The 14,795-nt window shown below is 43.0% G+C and overlaps 1 protein-coding gene across 1 annotated transcript in view; it reads right to left on the minus strand.

Annotated features, from left to right (window-relative positions):
- Positions 1–14,795, minus strand: part of TANC1 (tetratricopeptide repeat, ankyrin repeat and coiled-coil containing 1) — a 146,146-nt gene that overhangs the window by 60,798 nt on the left and 70,553 nt on the right. The window contains exons 3-4 of the mRNA XM_008573351.1: positions 10,698–10,828; positions 9,450–9,636 (exon numbers count right to left, since the gene is read on the minus strand). Of these exons, the coding sequence (XP_008571573.1) occupies positions 9,450–9,636; positions 10,698–10,828 (318 nt within the window). The remainder of the gene's footprint in view (positions 1–9,449; positions 9,637–10,697; positions 10,829–14,795) is intronic.

Consider the following 14,795-nt stretch of genomic DNA (forward strand, 5'->3'; position numbering starts at 1 on the left):
ACCTCCATCTCAGCTCGGCTGTGACCACGCCCTGAAGCACGTCCAGAGAATACACAAAGGCACAGTAAGTCTGGTTTCCTCGCACAGCCTAAGAAGCACAGCAAATGGGCCAATCCCACAGTCTCTGAGAGAGAGAGAGAGAGAGCTGGTTCCTACAACAACCAACCAGCTACTCGAAAATATCCATTTTTCTTCCAGGCTAATGGAAATTCAAACTCCTAATTAGGTTAACCCAGTCACCTTCAAGAATATGTGTGCATTCACACACACGAGCACACATGCGCACAAAACCAGGGCAACATCTTAACCATGATAACTTTTAAAAAAAATCTCTAAGAAGTAAATGCTATTTGACATTTTCCAAAGACTGGATAATCTTTAAAGTTCCCTAACACCTCAGAAATTCTAACGTTTGATTCTTTCAACTAGTATAGGTGCCAGATTTGTCAATTAAGGCTTGGGTCTCCACCACTCTTCCAACACGCAGGGTTCTATGACATGAGTGACTTAGCCCTTAAGTTTTAACAAGCTCTGAGGTTAGGCTGTGCCTCACAATTTAGCAAGACATTAGGTTTGGTATTGCTCATTAATTCATCTGTGTTCTCTATGTAGTTTGAAAACTCTTCTTAACCCCAGGGATAGGGTCTTCTCCTTCTCTGTAGTAACAGCACATTTAAGCAGACCTACTAATGCACACAGGGCTGTAACACTTCCAAAGCACTTTCTTAATATATTAGGGCATATACACAATCACCACAACTCACGAGAAGAGGTGGATAGGCTGAGAACCCTCAACCCCTTTTTATAGATATGAAAACAGACTTGGGAGAAATTGATCACACACTCATGCATGCACACACACATGCACACAAACACAGTTAGTGATATGCCCAATAGCAATTCTTCTGACTGTACATACAGTGTATTTCTAAAACCCCCTTTGCTTGCACAGTGCTGAACACATACAAGGAGTTCTGTAAATACCTGTAGCTAAAAAATAATTTGTAGTTCATGAAGTCTGCCATGTTAAACAGTCATCCACTCAATCATCAAATGTTTTGCTATGTAAAGCTCTGAAATAAAACTTAATTCCTTCTTCTCCTTCCCAACTTTTCTTCACCCCTTTCTTTGCCTTTTGAAGGTTCTATGTTGAAAGTACATTTAAAATAGAATCAGCAAAAGAAAAAAAAAAAAAATCTGTGTAGGTCCAGGGCCCAGTAAGTAGTTTCATGGGATCTAAATCAAGTTATAGTTTTAAAAGAACATTAGGAAGAAAACCAAGCTCCCTACAGTGTTAGTCCAGAACTGTTTAGGAACTAAGGGCTAGCAGATACCAAATGTATGCCACGTAGAGCAGAATTTTCTTCAAGTTACAGAAGAGGTGCAGGATCCTGGGTTCAAACCTTGGCTTCTCTCCTTTTGAAAACCCATAAGGAGGTATGACACGGTATCTCTCAAGGCCCAGGACCAGGAACAGGTATATTTTTATCTTTACAAACATCACCTTATGCATATGATTGTATTTCTCTCTTCCTACTGGCTACCAGGAAACATAAGAGAAAAACTTTCTTCCCATTTGTAAGAAAAATGAATAAAATCTTATGAACCTGATTCCTGCTCTTATTTCCTTTCCCCAACTTTCACTGAAAAAGAAATATCTTGGTTTACTACATGTCCATTTGTGAGCATTTCTAATCCACTGGGGAGGAATGAAGTATAATAGTATTGTTAGGAAATCACCACCACCACAATAGTGGCTTACATGAACAAACAGTGCTCAGTATGTGCTGGGCTCTGTTCTGAGTCCTCAATGTATCTCAACCTGCTGACTCCCCATGACAGCCCTTTGGACAGGAAAGCCCCAGAATGCTCCAAGTCTCACTGTGCTCGAGAATGGTGCCGCCCTATACTGTCCTGATCACGCCACGCTATTAATAGAAAATTTGGGGCACGCTTCTCAAGTTTTATAAATTATTTATAAATTATGTACATGTACTACTCTTATTTATTATAATATAAAACATACACAAAAATACATTTTGAAAGGATGAAGAAAAAACCCAGAAACTGAGATTCTCTTCAAGCCCTCCATAGATTGTCTTGCATTCTCCATTTTGAAAATGAGGGTTCATAAAGCAAGTCATTTGTCCTTCCTGGGTTGAGGAGAAAATGAGACACAAGGACTATGTTAAGTGCCTCATATATCATGAGTACTCAGGAATGTTTTCCTCCCCATACAACTGAAGGAAAACACAGTAGCACTTAAAAAAACAAACAGTCTTTAACCTGTACATTCAGTTTACTGGCTGAAAGGAAGAATTTGAAAGTTAAAACACTGTCCCAACGATTTAAAGATCAAACAAGAAAGGAACATAATGGCTGTTTATAAAAGCAGGAGAAGGGAAGAAGTGAGTAAAAAAGTAAAATCCAACTACCGTAGAAACTGCCTCCTTCTACTAACAACTTTAGAAAGTTCAGTCTCTCTGCAGCCAAGGAAGTCTCACTGAGATCACAGAAAGATCAAAGAGCCAAGTAGAGGCAGAAATTCTACAAATTCTTTAGGGCTCTTGACCCGACAGAAGGTTCGCTCCTCTGCCGTGCACTCACGCCTCACACGCAACAGCCATTCAGACTGCCAGGCTATGTTCTGGATTTCCCCGAGTGACACGGGGGGAGACTGCCGGGGAGAAGCCAGCCTGCCTTAAAGCCTCTGGCCAAAAATGCCAGACTGCTTCTCTCTTCATCCTGGGCCCATCCCACCTGCAAAATAACAAACCACACAAAGGACAGAGTCCCTTGGCTCACCTGCAGTCACAGCTTTTAATCTCGCTCAGCCCAACAAGGAGAGGGGTCCAGTGAAGGCTACCTTGCCCAGAATGCCAAAGGGAATGTGCCACATGAGCAACGTTTGGCTCCAGGGGGCTTTCTGGCTTCTTCAACTGCCCCAGGATGACAGCTTGGCAATTCCAACCAGCCCTGTCCAATGCGTGCAGGGCCCTGCCCCCCTCCGGCCTTGCGCTGGGAGCCCTGCACGGCAGATTGTGACAGCCAGGTCTCTGTACCAAATATCCAGCTCAGTGCTCACTTGTGTTGCGCAAGGTGTGCTCTGCTATGACATGCAGCAAAGCCAGGGACCTGAGCCATGCGTTCCCAGCCACATTCATCAGGTCCTTTGATTGTGGAAACACCTAAAGGAATAGCTGGGGGCAGGGCGGTACAGGACAGAGAGGATGGGACCCGCCTTGCTCAGCCACACTGCCCCAACTCAGTCTGACACAGCAGAGAATGGTCTCTAGAGAAAAGCCTGAGGCCTTTAACAGCAAGTTTTCTAGCAAGAGCATGTGGCACACTGTTTTGGCATAAGCAGTACAATGAATGCACAGACAATGGAGTTTCTACATAGACCAATGACTCCATGGGGTCCAGACGCTTTGGAATAGAGCTTAAGGCACTATTCGTGGTTGGGATTATTATGCACCTACAGCATACATTTTCTATCAGAGGTGTCAATCACTGCCATATTTTTAGCAAGTGACAACTTGCCCAGACCCTCCACAGCACAGGAGACTATTTTGTAGTCCCATGGGCAGTGAAGTTTTGAAAACAGATACTGTGCCTTATCTTTATTGTCTCAGTACTGAACATATTTGTTCCTGGTACACAGTAGGTGCTAATAAATGCTTGCTATACCAACAGAACAGCCTGAAGAATCCAACTGCAGTCTGAATAAAAGTGTAGCAGGCACTCTGCTGACTCGAATCACCATGGACTTCTTTCCCACATAAAGTATATTACCAAATTATGTATGTAAAGAAAAATTTTCCTCCTTCACCTAAGAGATTTTTAAAAAGGCTCTATAATTAAGGATGATTTTTTTAAATTGCAGGCAATGGAGCAACATGAATATTAACCCACATTTGAAACACTCTAAATAGTTATTACCAAATCAATCTCAAAGCATTTCAATTCAGTAGCGAGCAGGGCCATACAGGTGGTGATAAAGCAGTATTAGCATAAAATCAAAAGGGCAGCATTTACAAGTTAAAAATGAAAATAAAGTACAAATAATTCATTGTTGTCTGCCTCTGCATCTGATCATCTCCCTTAGGACACCAAATCCAGGAAATAAAAGGTCTAATGCTACCTCTGGAATCACTTTCATTTTATAAGAGAAGATAAAAGTCAGACTATAGTCTTCTTCTTCTTCTTCTTCTTTTTTTTTTTTTAAATGTCCTAAGCAGCTAGGCAGAAAAACAAATATTATTGAACTCCAGCAAGCACCAGCAGGATAACTAAGTGTCTGGTATTTTCCTTCAGGAGAAATGTTTCTGCAAGCAAAGGTATCCCTGGTCTGAATGTGTACCTGCCTCCCTGCTTCAAACTGAACAAGAGGAAAACAAAAGGGAAAGGCAGCAGGAAGAGCCTAAATTCTGAGCACTTAATCATCCTGAAAGCTACCCAGGCGGGTAGAATGTGGTGGTGCATGCAGTCCAGCTTGGGTGTTGGGTGCAGGGAGCCAGCAGGTGGACAACACACCTGCTCTGTGTGGGAAAGGTGGCCACCACCCACTCGGAATCCAAGAGGAAGCAGGTGCAGGACACTACAAAAGTACTTTGGAGATTAGAAATCTCAACAGGTAAAGCAGATAGCAGAAGAAGGGAATGGAAGGAATGACCGACTTTTAACAGACCCCTCCCTCAGCCAGAACTATTCTAATTGCTGCCTGTAAGTCCTTCTCCTTGGCACACCTATCATTAATGGGTAGGAAGAATTTTTTTTTAACCTTGATAGGAAAGCTGGGTTTTGTTTGTTTCTCCTCACCCAGTCTCTATCTTCTTTCTTCCTAAATGTAGAAATAGCTCATTTAAGAAAAAATAAATCCATACACATATATTTATCATGAAAATGGATGCAAACAAAAATTAAACGATGTATTTAACTCAAAATGTGCTTTAAAACTATTTTCAGAGACTTTTAAAAAAAATCATATTGGTTTTCACACATATTCCAATGAATACACATAATTTTTTTCTAAGCCGGGATTAATACAGCTTACAATTTCCATTTGTAACAGTTGGAAGTAAGTTATATTCAAAGGAGTGTCACGAAGAAAAAATGTTTTCTCAAGCATGGAGGAAACACCTTTCAAAGCATACTTCTTTATAAAGTTTTTCTTTACAAAGCAAGTAATTGAAAGCTATTTTATGGTGATTGGGTACAGCTGCGTTTCACATTAAGAAGCTTTTCACATTGCAAATTCGAAAATCAGACACTAACTTCTAGGTAACACAAATAATTTTAATATGTAAAGAAGTTTACTTAAAAAAACTAAAAAAGATATTCATAGGGAATTCAATTACTCCCATCCAGCTTACACAGTATTTCTACATGACTGAATTATTATACTTCTAAAGACATTTATGTTGAAAGAACTTGGACCTCCTGAAATAGAATAAAGTGGGACTCCCCTCTGGATAACATAATAAAATCGAAATGCGGGCAGGAGAGGGGTCTACTAAGCCCTGACCTCCATATAGAAAGACTAGAAGAGGCCCAATACATTCTTCTGACAGTAACCTGCATGTTTCCTTCTAAGCAGTGGAAACAAAACACAGGCGGGGTATGCTGTGGATGCCCTGGGCATGTGGGAACACAAGCTTCCCGTCCCTGCATCTGCTGAGCGAAGATATTTAGATTAAATATAATCGGCATGACAGAAATCAACTTAAATAGTAAAGGGAGGCCCAACAATTCTTAAGGATGGGTAAGTACTATTTGAAACTTCCTCTAAATGCCTGGAATAAACTGCTAATACTGTACATGGAACACTGGTTTGAGTCTATTGCTACTCGAGGCATGTAACTCCACGGCAGCTGTGTGCACTATGCACCAGTCCGCCCCCAAAGCCTTTGCCATTCCAGCCCCTGCTCTATTGGGTTGACAAATCTTAAACCACTTAAAATGGAAAATTAAATGCAGAGCCTCTTCCTCCCTTCTATAGGCCCTATGTAATTTGGAACATGGATTCTCACCAGCCTATTTCAGGAGCCACTGCCAGGTCTTCCAAAGCAGGAAGCCAAGGTATCTCACCTTCATCTCTGCCTGCTAGGATCATGGTGCTCTTGCATATTTTACTATGGTAAACATTTAAGATGCCCCAAAGCTGCCATTCCCAGGCTACACCTTATAAAAACAGACATATGCTTCAGATGAAAAAACGTACACCCCCACCCCAGCAATCACAGAACCACAACTGAGTCACAGATAACTGCTCTGTTAAAAAGCAATGGAATCTGCACACCCTGTATTGATTTAAGAGAAAGCTCTTTCCCTCTCCGGTCCCTCCACTCCTGCCTCTTCAAAAGACCTGTGGCTTCAGTCTGCCTGGAGAGGAAATTCTTGCTGCTTTCCTTTCTCCTCCCTACCACGCCTACAGTGTGTCCCTTAGCAACAGGTTCTAATTCTGCAGGTCATGAAAGGAGAACAAACAGGAACATTGTCGCCAGCACAGTGCTTCCCTCTCATCCACCTACAGTCCCCGCAGAAGAACAGCTAATGTAGCGTGAAGCACCGTCTCCAGAAGCTGGGGTCTTGCCCAAAGGAGGGACTTCCAATCACTTCTAACTCCTCCCCCTTTCATCTCAATTATGGCCACTTTTCATGTTCAGCTGAGTGAAAAGAAGGGCAGCAATGACATGCATGTGCTACTTTACCATCAACGCAGAGCTTAAAACACAGACATTAAAAGGTTTGACAAAGCCAATTTTGGGCAACAATGGGAATCCTGTATAGCATCTTTGTAAACCAACTAAATGTTCCTTCCTGCAATGCAACTTCATAGCAGTAATAATTCCTTCCTTAATTTCTCATTCCCAACACTGTGCTAGGAACCCAGGAGATAGTTGGAAAAATGAGATCCCTGTCCATATGAAGACAAAATTAAATAATCAAACGAGAATAAATACACTGAAGGAAAAGCTAAAGTTGCTACAGGGAGCATATAATAGGGGAATTAATCAGTCTGGGATGGGGGGGACCATACTAAATCAAGTATTAAGAGCCTCCTGCAGTTGAATCTTTCACTGACAATACATGAAAACAAACCAGTGCTTTTCTCTTCCTCTGTTTAGAATACTTCTTAAATTGTAGCACTGTATCTCATTCAGAGAGAGAGAAATAAATGAATGGGTAGTTCTCTTGTTACTGAAGAAGTATGTAACTGTCAAAACAAAAGACCGATTTGGTTATAATCAGAGGCATGTTATGCCAATGGCCAGAACATACAATAAAAAGAAAATGCCCGTCAAAAAAATGTAGTGCTGGCCAAATCTTTGGAGAAAGATAAACTTTCTGGAGGACACAAAATTTCAGAAGATCTAAGAATGTCGCGAAGAAAGTAATCGGCTATCACAATTAATAACAAAGATCCGTCAACAGCGGACGGCAGGCAGGGCACGAGAACAGAAGGAACGCTGGAGCACCTGAGATGAACTAGACTCAACAGCAGCTGGGATATCTAAGAATGTCGCGAAGAAAGTAATCGGCTATCACAATTAATAACAAAGATCCGTCAACAGTGGACGGCAGGCAGGGCACGAGAACAGAAGGAACGCTGGAGCACCTGAGATGAACTAGACTCAACAGCAGCTGGGATGCAGGGTATGATGAGAATGGGGAACAGCAGAATAAGCTCACCGGAAGGCCTTGAAGCTTTGTGAGAAGAATTTAAATTTGCTACAAAAAACGCAGCCCACCATTCATATGAAATGTCCAGAATAAACTGATTTATAGAGACACAAAGTAGATTACCAGTTGAAAAGCGCTGGGGAGTTTGGGGGAAAATAGAGAATGATTTCTAACAGGTACAGGGTTTCTTTTTCAGATGATGAATAAGTTCTAAAAACTATAATGGTTCAATTGAGTGAATATTGTGGTATGTGAATTGTATCTTAATAAAACACTTAAAAGCCGAATGAAACAAAAATCCACTAACGATTCTGATCCACGTGAAAACTGAGGGAAGAGGCGACGTTCCTTAAGCTGAGATGCCCCTCACAAAGCTACAGGGAGGTTTACACGAGAGCCCCCAGACCATTCTTAGGAATCTCACAGACCTTCTGGGGCAATCTCCAAAGCACAACTGGATGAACCTGTGACTTGGTTTTTCAAATTACACTTGAAAGAAATGGCAGGTGACTTAAGAAAATGAGGAGCTCAAAACTCATTGATTACATATTTATGTCAAAGTAGTATTCAGTCCATAATAAAACATCCCTCAGGACACATGCATAACTCAGCAGAAGGGAAGGAGTTGATCTGTCCAGAAGAGCTCCACTGTGAAACTACAATGCAACCTTGCAGCAAAGGAAGGCCTGAAGAATCCTCTCCAGGGGTCTGCCCATCTGCAATCTGAAGGTGCTAAGCTAGAGACCTGAGACACCCAGATGCCTGGGCCCACCTGCAGAAATATATATTTAGTCTGTCTGGGGTGGGCTATAAAAATAAGGATGAGGTTCTAATACACATCTGGTACTCGAAATTATGGAATTAATCAAAATCCTTAGTCTTCTAAAGAAGAAAAGAAGTGTGCAATGAAGTCCATTAAATGTTGCTCAAGTCACCTAGCAAAGCAGCCTAAGAATCAGTCTAGAACCCATGTCTCCTGCTCCTCAGTTCAGGATAACCGCACTTATTATGTGGATGTGGGGGTCCCAGGGAGGGCATCCTTAGAAAATCCTGGTATCAAAACTTTATAAGAAACTCTAGGGCTGGCCGGTTAGCCCAGCTGGTTAGAACGTGGTGTTGATAACACCAAGGTCGAGGGTTTGTATCTCCATATCAGCCAGCCATGCCAAAAAAAAAAAAGAGAGAGAGAGAGAACAAAACTCTAGAGGACATATGCCTGAGCTTTTGTCGGGAAGTAAGTGACATTGATAACACCAAGGTCGAGGGTTTGTATCTCCATATCAGCCAGCCATGCCAAAAAAAAAAAAAAAAGAGAGAGAGAACAAAACTCTAGAGGACATATGCCTGAGCTTTTGTCGGGAAGTAAGTGACACTGAGATTGGGTTGGGAAGACTTCTTAGTAAGCAGAGATTTCATTGCTCTGCTTTGTACCCTAGTGGGACCCAATGCCCAACAAATAGAAATGATTGGTAAGGAGGGAAGATTTTTGTAACTTGACAGGCCAGATCTGACCTGCACAATTTTTTATTTTTTTTAACCAAATGAACCCAGTGTTATAGGGGGGAAAAAAAAATCAAGGAATATAAAAACCAATGCTTCTTTCTCTTGGCTGTTCGTGGAGCCAGTGCCATCTGCAAAGGACAGGGCAGGCCCCAGCAGACTGACCTTCACAGACCACACTAAAACCCTCTGAAGAAGTGCTTGGCAGATGCTCTGGTTGACGTGCATCAAGTCATTATGTTACCGAGCAGTGTGCTTCTTACCTATAATTCCACTGTCCTTGCTTTCCAGGGTGGAACTAGGGCTGCTAATGGTCTCACAGGGACTTTTGTTGGCTGCCGTCTTGCTGACACAGCTATTCAAGGTTGAGCAGGGACTATCGGTGCTAGGAGAGGCGGTGCTGCTTGTTAGTGTGGAGCAAGGACTGATGCCTTGGCTCAGAGCTGTGCACTGAAAGATGAATGGAAGGAGGCGTTAGCACGGCCGACACGGGATGCTGAAGCGCTAAAATAATAAAACTAACACAGGAAAATGGAAGACAGTCTTTAAAATACAGTGAGATATATATGTATAGATATGGCTACACACATATCTATACATTTAGATATCTATATATGTGTGGTCTTCTAAATTTTAAGAGAGAAATGACTTTGTTCTGTTCCCCTCTTTTGTGATTTTCTATTAAAAGGGCAGTCTTAAAATAATTTAGTGGGAATGCACATTTGTAAAATCAGAAATGGCAAACAGGCTGACTCCCTTTCATGTACAGTCTGCAGAAGATGAATGGGTTATTTGACCTCTGTCCAGGAAACCTGGGAACTCTGTTTTTGTAATGTTCCACGAGAACTGTAATCTGATTCAATTCCTAAAAATTTATGGGCTCTGCGATCAGGGGAAGGAGACTAGTGACTACTGCAGTCTCAATCGACGCACGCACACCACCCGCCCTTGCAGAAACCCTTGCAGGGGCAGAAGCCCAGCCCCTCATTGCTATTCCAATGGAGGAGGCAGGGTGCACACTGCACGGCTGTGAGTGGGGGCGGGGGTGCACTCGTGACAGATGAACCATTTGAGCTCATCTTATTCTGTCTCTGCCTCATCTCCTATAAATCTCTCCCTCACCCCACTGACCCTCCAAAATCTTGACAGCTAAAAAGCACAGGAAAGCATATACCAAAGCAGTCAGATGAGAAGAATGGAGCTATAAAGATAAGAGTAGTATCATTACGAAGGAATCCTTTTAGCCACTTTAATTCATTTTGCCACTATTCTCCAGGTGGTGACTGGAAGGTTAATGTGGACATTTTCTTAAGTTCTGCTCCATTCTGCTTTTCCCCACCTCCCACTGCAAAAATCCGCAAACAAACTGTTGAAATAAATTTCAATACACAGCAGCCCAGAACTTATTTGACGGAACAATAACTTCCCCACTCAAGGAAATGGAGAGGATGGTTATCACTTCATTCGTCCTCTGAGCAGGTATAAAACGTGGTGTCTTCCTCGGGCATTACCATGGTTTCATTTTTGTCTTCAATGGTTATGTGTGTGGCACTTGGGATCCCTTCTCCCAGTAAAAATCCCAGCCTTGTCAACAGTTCTTGAGCTGCCGGTGAACAGCTCGGTTCATTATCGGCCTTTGCTTCTGGAACAAAGAAAGAAAACAATGAAGATGCCCCTCTGGGGAATTTCAGTAACGCATCTGGATGAATTTGCATTACAGCTGCTTGTCTGCTGCTTTTGTGTATTTTCATAAAATGCACAAAGTTTGACAGTACTGCCTGTCCTCTAGTAATACATCATAATTAAGAGGCTGTGACAGGTTAAGAAAACAGTAAAACAGAAACTCCAAGTGCAAAGGGTGAGATATTTGACCTGAATCAGTGTTACTTGATAACAATTCTGGCCTTCATGTCACGTGAAAAACAGGTACTTCAGACACCCATTTGGGTAAGAAGAGGCCTATTCTTCATCTTCCCCTTAAAGAAAATAGTGTGGCCAATGCCACAGGAAGCTGAAATAAAGTAAAACCCAAGTGGCATGCTGGAAGAGTCCCAGGCTATTTAGATGTTGGGGTAAAACTGACATCCAAGCTCTCGTTAAACTTGCTGTGTATGTCCCACAGCAGTAAAAGTTGAAACCAAGATTTCAACTCAAGGTCAATCAATGAGAATTCACCTTGAAACAAAGATTTAAAATTCCAGTGAAACGTGTCCTGACAGACAGGACCCAGTAATACACTGTTGTCCATGCAGGGAGACAGAAACATCAGGCTGTCCTTTCCAAATCATCCAAAGTAATGCTGGGAAGCTTGGCCTTTCTCAGATTCTCCCAGAGGTTTGTCATCTGGCTATCTGCATTTAAGAGAATTTTATTGTTGGATTTTATTTAAATGTTGAGCTGGAGGTTAACCTTGTATCCAAAAGCCTGAGTACTTAATTGTGGTCAACAAACAGAATGATATCCACATCATTCTAACACCATTAGGGGATGAAATGATTACCAAAGCAAACTGTACTTACAGAAGCCGGACCTTAAGAACAATATGTCACCTATGGTCACTCAATAGACCCATATATACATGAACCTATTTTCCCTAGATGTGGAAATCTGCAGATAATGGGTAAGGGTCTTGAAAAAAAATGAGGGAAGAACCACCCAGTAATATTACCTTTGGGCTACAATATCACACAAACCTCAGCGCTAATTTGCCTTTTGTAAGGAACCATAAAAATCAAATAAGCAAAGCTTTTGAGAAGACTGTATTATCCTCACTCACATACCAGTTTTGCTAAGTCATACACCCAGGATGGCAGATACCAGGGAAACTAGGCTGGCAGTATCTTCAAGAAAGGAAAAGCACCCCACCTCTTGCTTGACCTCAAAACCTCTCAATGTTTGGGGCAAGAAGAGCTGTTTGCCAGCTTGGATGTTTTTTAGGTGCTCTAGAAAACTACAAGGGTAAAGTAACCAAGGCCTGGTTGTTCTGGGTTTAGAGAGCCCTGATGTTCCTGGGCCATTTGAGTTAAACTCATAACATGAAGGGGCAATGGCCCCAAGCCAACAGGCAGGAAGGGAGCCACTCCAGGGCAGGTCAACCACACCCCCGGAGCAGCTATACAGAAGGTCCCTTCCCACTACAGACCTCAAACCACATTTAGATTCTCAACGCAGATGAACATTTGGGAAAGGAGAACGGGAACCAAACCAAATTAAGCACAACCCAGGCACACCTAAGGGCTGAACCACTCAGAACAGGATCCGTGCTGCTCTCTCTCCACCCTTCTCCCCCTCCCTTGCCCTAAGGCTCAGGCAGGCAGCTACTTTATCTTAGGTGGCAGCTGGACTAGAGGAAGGGAACAGGACACAACGAAAGGGGAGAAAAAGTGGGTGAGGAGGTAGATCTCAGCAGCTTCTCTACTCCACGCCCCCTTTTCCTTTCGAAACAATGCTCTCCACATTGCTCCCCAACTGTGACTATGCCCCAGAACGTCTAGCTTCTGGTTCAACCTGAAATACTCTGGGGAAAGAGCCAGAAACTACTCCCAGTTGGCAGATCCTACGGAGGCAGAAAGCACAGCTGCACAGGCCTGGCTCACAAAATCTACCCTGACAACACACAAGGCCAAAGCCTGGGGCTCACTTGGGACTCACGAGAAGATCCCAGACCCTGTGTAGGTCCTATCTGTGGCAGGAGTCACTGCTGTCTCCACACTGTGTCTGTACACAGATACCCCAGGTTCTCAAGATTTTCATTTAGGAAAAAAAGCAAAAACAAGTAGAGACCTAAACCTCCTCCCTTCAGACAATTTGAGTAGTAGTAGCAATTCCAGGTTTAATGGCTGAAAAGGGAAACCCTAACTCATGACTAACTGTTCTCTTTACTGTTCAACCTGGACTTTACTGCTTCTGGAGTTCTAAAACCCTACCCAGGTTTGGGATGGATGGACAGAAATTCTTTATTTCAGTTTTTGCATCCACTAAGACTGCAATTTTATTTTTTCCAAGGCTTCCCAACTGTCTTTTCTTATTATTCTCTCTTCTAAACTGTCATCCTCGTGACCTTCCCCTTAAAATGTCCCCTTCAGTCTTAATCTCTTAATCCACATCAAGCCGTCCACCTCTCTTCTTCCCTAATGCACAAAGCCTTCTCTCCCTGAACTTTTCATTCTGGCAGAAGGACCACTGGGTGAAGCGTGACAGGGCCACCTGGGGTGAGATGAGTTGCTTAGGAACTCACACTGACACTTGACTGAAATGGAAATGCATCTCTACTTCCACAGTCATTCGGCAAACACCGAAACTTCAGCCTTGTGACTTTCTTTAAGCTAATTACTACTCCAAAATGATTCTCCAAACCGAATTCTAATGGGCCACTATACATGGAAAGTCTATTTTCATTCATGTAGTTAATATTAAATCACTCATCAATAATGCTTGTACCCTATCCAATACCAGTGTGATAGGGCTGGAGAGAAGAAAGACCTCATTTCTTAACACTTTACATCTCAACAGATTTAAATATCCAAAGAACTTATGATGGCTATATTTGGAGTTAAGAAAATAATTGGCCTCACACTCCCTGGGAACCCATCAGGCAAGTGGAAAGTAATATTCCTCCCAATAACATTTTCATGGAACCCTCAATATTACACCATCGAGGAAGGTTAACCACATGGATGGAGACAGGTAAAGGAAGTTCTTAAATCACTACCTGCACCTGCCTGCCTGCCTCTGTTCAGCTGTTCACATCCTGCTGGACTATGTTGAGGGGTACAAACACTGAGGGGCAGCCCCAAATTTGGTCAGCTCCCCAGTTATCTCCATCACAACTTGAAAGCATCAGCGCTTTTTATAATCATCTTCTCACCCTTCCCTACTATCTTGGAAGACAGGATGTTCTCCATGCTAAAGCGATTCTGGACCCCTCACATTGTTGAACCTCTCTGAACCTGACTTTCCTCATCACTGAAGTGGCCATATCTACTTCCTATACGTTTTGAAGGTCAAAAACAGTAATATGTGAGAAACACCTAGTATTAGTCTGTTTCTGTCACTTGTAACAGAATACCTGAAACTGGGTAATTTACAAGGTCATATTTCTGACAGTTTTGGAGACTGGGAAGTCTACGGTCCAGAGGGTGCCTCTAGTGAGGGTTTTTTTTTTTTTTTTTCTTTCCTTTTTGTCTTTTTTCGTGTCTGGCAACGGACCACAACCCTCAGTGTCGCGCCCGTACCGGACCGGGACTGGCAACGGAATTGCAGCCCTCGGTGCTGCGCCCGCCCCTCGCTCAGCCAGTGAGCGGGAACCGGTCTGTATGTGGGATCCGAACCCTCGGCGGGAGCGGCGCCACACTCCCAAGCGGCGCACTGTAGCAGTGCACCACCGGGCCGGCCCCTCTAGTGAGGGTTTTCATCAACGCAGGGTATCACATGGCAATAATGGGCTGAGCAAGACAGAGCTAACCTCTTCACTTGCTCTCCTTTTAAAGCCATCAGAACGATGCCCATTACCACCCATTAAACCATCAACCCATTACCCCATGAATGGATCAATCCACTCACTTAGAGCACGGTCCTAGGATCACACCGTCTTTCAAAGGCCCCACCTT

This window comes from Galeopterus variegatus, unplaced genomic scaffold, assembly GCF_000696425.1.
Source record: "Galeopterus variegatus unplaced genomic scaffold, G_variegatus-3.0.2 Scaffold908, whole genome shotgun sequence".
Classification (NCBI taxonomy): Eukaryota; Metazoa; Chordata; class Mammalia; order Dermoptera; family Cynocephalidae; genus Galeopterus; species Galeopterus variegatus.